The sequence below is a fragment of the Antrostomus carolinensis genome, unplaced genomic scaffold, assembly GCF_000700745.2.
Source record: "Antrostomus carolinensis isolate BGI_N321 unplaced genomic scaffold, ASM70074v2 scaffold7084, whole genome shotgun sequence".
Lineage (NCBI taxonomy): Eukaryota > Metazoa > Chordata > Aves > Caprimulgiformes > Caprimulgidae > Antrostomus > Antrostomus carolinensis.
Window position 1 is genome coordinate 3,232 of NW_010312727.1, and position 6,008 is coordinate 9,239.

The 6,008-nt window shown below is 49.2% G+C and overlaps 1 protein-coding gene across 1 annotated transcript; it reads right to left on the bottom strand.

Annotated features, from left to right (window-relative positions):
- Positions 1-329: 329 nt before the first annotated feature.
- LOC114818536 (regulator of G-protein signaling 8-like) lies at positions 330-5,803 on the bottom strand (the record flags this gene model as incomplete). The annotated part of the gene is made up of 4 exons (XM_029084767.1): positions 5,717-5,803; positions 5,335-5,393; positions 1,329-1,430; positions 330-394 (listed from the first exon to the last, which is right to left on the bottom strand). Coding segments are annotated over exons 1-4 (313 nt in total), but the record flags the coding sequence as incomplete, so codon positions are not given.
- Positions 5,804-6,008: the final 205 nt, after the last annotated feature.

Consider the following 6,008-nt stretch of genomic DNA (forward strand, 5'->3'; position numbering starts at 1 on the left):
TTTAACCAGAGGGCATGGTCCTGCCTCCAGTGCATCCCCAGGAGCTGGAGAAGGCAAGACCTTGGGTTGATTCCTTTATCATCAGTTGTGATCACTCAGTGAGGAGAAAAACCTGGAAGGGAACCCACAGAAACTCACTCCCTCACCTTTTAACCAGAGGGCATGTCCTACCTATAAATGACTGCGACCATTACCTGGTGGGTCAGAAGCAACTACTCCAGGGACCACTCCTGTGCTGGCCAACGCAATGCATCCTTTGTTTGCCTTGGCTACAACCAGTATTGAGTGTACAAGGGGGGGAAAAAAGGTGGAATTTGATTTCTACTCACATTTATGGGACAAAAGGACATCAAAAGAGTCTGCCCATCTTGTTGCTTCTTCTGTTGACAGCCTTCTGTAAAGAAAGGAACAGGCAAGTTACAGACAACCCATGGCTGCTCATCCCCTGTGGGGCTGTTTGATAAGGACACCGAGGAAGGCTGGCTTCTTCTCACTTAACTTTGGAGGTCTACAGTGTAGAGGTCTCCAGGTGAGCAAGTCACCCTGGACTCCCTTTAGAGTCAGTGAGGAGACACCAAAGCACTTGCAGGGACATGACTCTCTTCACCTCACATCCTCAAGTAGGCGGGTAAAATAGGCCAGATGAATCACATTCAAAAAAGGAACAATTTTTCCTCATTGACTCTAAGCAGAAGCCCAAGGAACGAGTTCAGATGTAGACGTTTACATTGTAAATGCCAGAAGTGAAGTGAAGTGAAACCCAGCCCTACAGAAGTGTTTATTTCTCTCTCCTGACTTTAAAGGGAAGGTTAGGCTCTTAGCTTAGACGTAAGCAGTAACTTGTGATCAGATGAATCCCATCCCACTCATCTCAAATCAGGACTGGATTGTCTGAAACATCTTCCTTAAGTGTTGTGCAAACTAATATGGGACTTTTTGGTAACTTTTAATAACAAGGCTTAGCTAAGGAGGACTGTGACCTAAAATCGCTGGTCACCTCTTATATCGAGTCAACTGCTCAGACTTTGATTTGTGATGACAGAGGGATAAATTACATCTTCAAATACATGCAGACATGACCCAAGTACAGCAGCAAGGACCATGTGTGTGTTCTGTCTCATGGGAGAACTCATATCAAAGATCCAGGTATTTTCTGAGGCTGTTCCTGCTGTAGCAGCGCTGCTTTGTTCTCCTCCTTCCTTGTGGCTAGAAGAACTACTCAAAGCTTATACAAAGTACAATAAAAGGAAGATAATACTAGAGTGGGTGGTGGGTAGGGAGGAGAAGGACAGAAATGGGGTTGGGTGGGATGCTGCAGCTATACTCACTTCAAAGCCCGGTTGGGCTTGTCCGGAAGAATAGCTGTGAAATCATTATATGAGTCTGATTTGTGAGACAGGCAGCCCAGGCGAGTCCTCATCCCTCTGTTCCTGTGGTCGATGTGGGGGAGCAGGGGTGTGAGCAGGGGAAAATCAAAGAAGATGATGATTATAAGTTTAGCCAGAGTGTCAAAAATAAAAAACAACCAACCAACAAAACCAAAAAAACCACTCAGTGCCTCCATGCTCCATCAAACATGTGTTTTTTGGTTCCCTCATCTGTGGGAGGGACCCTGAAACATCTCCAGTAGGATGCTAAGCAGACAGTAAGGATGAAGACAGCACCAAAGCAGCTGAAGGTTACCCACAGCAGTCACTCAGCTGCTCTGACTGGCAAAAAGGCTTTTAAAGGCTGCGCTTTGGGATGGTTTCTTGGAAAGACCTGCTCTGGTCAGGTGTGGGAGGAGAGCAAAGGGCTCTTTGGTATTGCTCCACCACAAATCAGTCACCACAACCCAGCAGCACCAGAAATGGCACAAATAGCAGGGCTTGAGGGAAGGAGGGGGCTGGAGGATGAAGAGAGGGAGCAAGGCACCTGCAAGGTGACCCGGGCTGAGATCCCAAGCAACTTCTTTAGACTCAGGATTGAATAAGCAGAGTAAAACTGCTTCTTTCCTGACAGGCTTATCCAGGCAGAAAATGGTTTTATTGCTTTTTTTCCTCTAAATTTCAAACTAGCCCTTGGCTCCTTCGCTGGCCCCTCACATCCTCACCAGCCCCTTCCCAGGATAGCCGGCGTGTCCGCAGCATCCTTCGTTACATAAACCTGGGACAGGGAGGAACACAGATGGAGAGGGAAACGCAACACACACATGCACTGTACAGGACTGGCATCATCTCCTCTCAAAAACATATATAGGTGATGGTTACCAGTTTTACATGGTCTCTAGAAGGGCAGAACCCACTGTTTGCCTCTCCAAGCCCAAGGACATCCCTTCCACTACATTCCCCAGACATCAAATGAGGCTGTTCTCTCCCCCAGACCACAGAAGAAGGATTTAGCGACCTAGTCTCCACTTCTCAGCTGCTTGACCCATTTCCAAGCTGGAGAAAACCTTTCTCCAAGCCCTGCTGCCAAACAGATGCCAAATACTTTTTGTGACTGCAGAGGGAAGCACAGTATTTTTTCCCCTTCCATATGTAATTCTTGCAGAACACTTTAGCACCAGCAACTGAGCCAAGCTGTAGCACGCCTGTTTCCCCCTTCTCCTCCCGCCCTTCGGAGAGTTACTATTATTGCACATTTTAATGTAATCTCAAAGCAAATTAAATGTTAATTAAATGCAACGAGTGTCTCCCTGGCACAGCACAGGCAGCTCGCAGCATTTAAGAAGCACAAGAACCTGAAGATCTTCAGTTGCAGAAATCGTTGCACAGCCTCAAAATATGGACCAACAACCAGTGGTCCCAGGAGGCTACGTCACATCGACCTCAAACATGGGTGCAAAAATACCACTTGCAAAGTGTCCTGTTCCTGGCTGAGCATGCTGGACCTGCTGTGCCCAAACAGACACCGACTCTGCTATAGGATCTTTCTGGTACCGTTCCTGATACCTCCTGCTTCCAACCTTTCTCTTCCTTGCCCTGATTTTTTTTCTAGCAAGCTCAAGAATTTCTCAGCAAGAGGTGTGCCATGCATTACCGCAATGCTGCTCTGATTGCTCTCTGATGCCTGAGATCAAGGGACTGCAGCAGGGAACCAGAGCGAATAGGGGACAGAGATGCTGCACCACTGCTGTGTCTCATGGAACACCAATCTCTAGATGAGGACTTCCAAGACAGGACACAGGAGAAAGAGGGAGAGAAACTGGGTTCAGAAGAGGTGGAGAGGCAAGGGAAGGGCAGGAGGGAAGAGGGGACACTGCAGCAAGCTGAAAGCCTCGCTGGACGAGGTAGACAGCGACAGGATGGACAGGGGTGAGGGATGCATCGTGTCTTTTCAGTTACCTCCGTGGGATCAGTAAGGCAGCCATTCAGGCATCCAGTTAGAGTTAACCCTTTAACTGGCTGGCTTGGACAGCAGTCGGGACTGTTAGCAGGAGTGCAGAGAGGAAGGATTTACTGTGTCATGTCCTGGCACTTAAAAATAGATCAGAGAATCCTCTGTGAAAATTTAAAAAAAAAAAAAAAAAAAAAAAAAAAGATGGCCAGGGGTCCTCAACCCATTTGATCCTTGCCTCCTAGCGTGGAAGGTCGGTTTCTCAATGGAAGATGTTCAGAGTTGAGGGATGATCACAGAGGAGAGACCACATTTCCTTGTAAGACCAGGACCGAGGGTTAAGTCCAGCTTCGGGTCTAAAGTGATTTGAGTTTGGCGTCGCAGCTCACCACGGAGCAGCAGGAGTTGGCATTATCGCACTCATCATTCAACACCTCTGAAGGTCTCTCCTCAACAGGCAGAGCTCCGAGCTGACCTCGCTAAGAAGACCAAACTACCTCTTGTCCCTGTCCCTCCAGGTCATGGCTGATGTTACTGGCCAGGCATCATGGAAAAGCTGGTACTGCAAATAAAATAACAGGAGGACTTCACGTGTCTGCAGATGCTGGTCCTTTCACCATCACAGGCTCAAACACTCACACAAAAATAACTCAAAGAAAGCATCTCCTCTTCGGGGTGGTGGGAGCCTGCAAGGAGCTACCCAGGAGATGCACTGTCTGCAAAGGGGAGGGAAGGAGGGACAGAGGGGATGGCAGGGTCCCCCCGAGCCTGGGCACACAGGCAGCTGATTGAACAAATCTCACATCAGAGAGCAAAGGTGAGATCCACCAGCCAGGAGATCAAGAGGACAGAGGGCAGGACTATAGAGTGAACAAAGGGCAAAGGCTTCTTGTTTGCCAGGACAGGGGCCAAGGTCCAGATAACCTCCATGTCCTCTTGCCCAGAGGGACCAACCGAGGAGGAGACAAAGGAACTGATGAGAGCAGAGACTGTGCGAGGAAGTCAGGACCCTGCTCGTCTGGGGCCTGGGGAGATCCCAGAGCTTGGGCCGCCCAGTGCAACATCCCTTTTAAAACCTGATTACATTATAAACACACAAAGCCTCTTCCCAACTAAATTAATGGAACTGGGATTGCGCTACATGCCAGTGAGTGCATTTCCTTAATCCTTACCCTGACCGGCTGCTTCGATGCGCTTTAACTGAAATCAATCCTTGTAATTCCTTAAGCCCCTTTAAATTTCCTCATTAACAGCCTCACCCACATGTGGGGCCACAGCACATGATTCCCTACAGCCCAGCAGCCCCTACTCCTCTGTCCCACTGCTGCTCTGAAGTGACAGTGGGAAGTGGAGCTGGGTGCCCTCTCCCTCCAGCCTCCCCAAGCAGCCTGGTTTTTGGGGTACTGTTATGAAACAGCCTTCTGCTCACCCCCCACAACAACCAACTGCACAGCTGAGCAGCACCCAACTTCCCTGGGATCCCAAAGTCCATCTGACTTCATGGACGCCAAGACCTATATTTCCTTTGAAAGCAATTCCCACTGCCAGGCTGACATACCCAGGGGTATTTCCTCTGATTGCAAATAAAGCCAGTCAGTTTTGACTTTAGAAATTTAATCTGTGGTGTCCAGTAAAGGCATCTCTGTGAGGTTTTTTGCCTCCTGCTCCATCATTCATCCTACCTCCCCCTCCTATGAAAGGACCAGGAGGTCAAGGAGAATTGCCAGTCTCATCATGGATATGTTTTAGGGGTTTCTCCCTAAAGGGAGGGGTGTGATTATGACATACAGGTTATCAAACCACCCCAGGAGATCACCTGAACAAAGATAAAGAAGCCATCCCAATAGAAAAAAATAAGCAGCACAAAAGGTTAAAAAAGAACAAGAAAAAAACAACCAAGAGATCTGAGGGGCTTCAAGGGATTAAGACCATCCATTCACATACAGAAAAAGCCAGGGGAAAAAAAAAAAAGAACACAGAGGCACTGCAGACAGACATAGAGAAAAAGATACTTACTGCCTTCGCCCTGTCCTCTCCGGTGGTGGGTCTGTGCTGACAGAGTGGTCAGAGAGGCTCTGGAGAGAGAGCAGAGCAGTCTTCTTCAGAGACAACCCCCTGCACGGGGTGAAAGTCACACTTGGACACCCCTCCCCTCCTCCCCACCTCTCTCTGAGCAGCAGCGTAGCTCGGAACAGCTTTCTGACATCCACCTAAACCCTACAGCAGCCCCAACCCAGCAGGATGGGGCTCAGCAGCTCTCACACATCCACCAAACCCCTCCAGCAGCCCTAGGGCTGGGATACACAGCTAGATCCCACTGCTCATCAGCACCACTGCCGAGAAACCCACCTGATCACCACGTTTCACCCCATCCCTCCTCACCCACCGCATCACTAACCTGGCTGCAAAGCCCCAGCTTCTCCCCCGTTGGAGATGGGGGATCGTTCTGCACGGACGGCGGATGCCAAATGCTGGCAGGGAGCATCTGGGGGCGAAATGCCTGCGAAAGCGCTCGCTGTTGTCACCCTCGGTATGTTGGAATAAAGCATCCGCCTGCATCGTTTTAATCGGCTCCTCTGAGGTTTAAGGAAGGTTGCTGCCCTCAGATCACAGATGATCAGGAGTTGAGGGGATGGGAGAGTTTAATTAAAGAGCCCAGGTGTCAGCAAGGCCAAATAAAATAATTAACA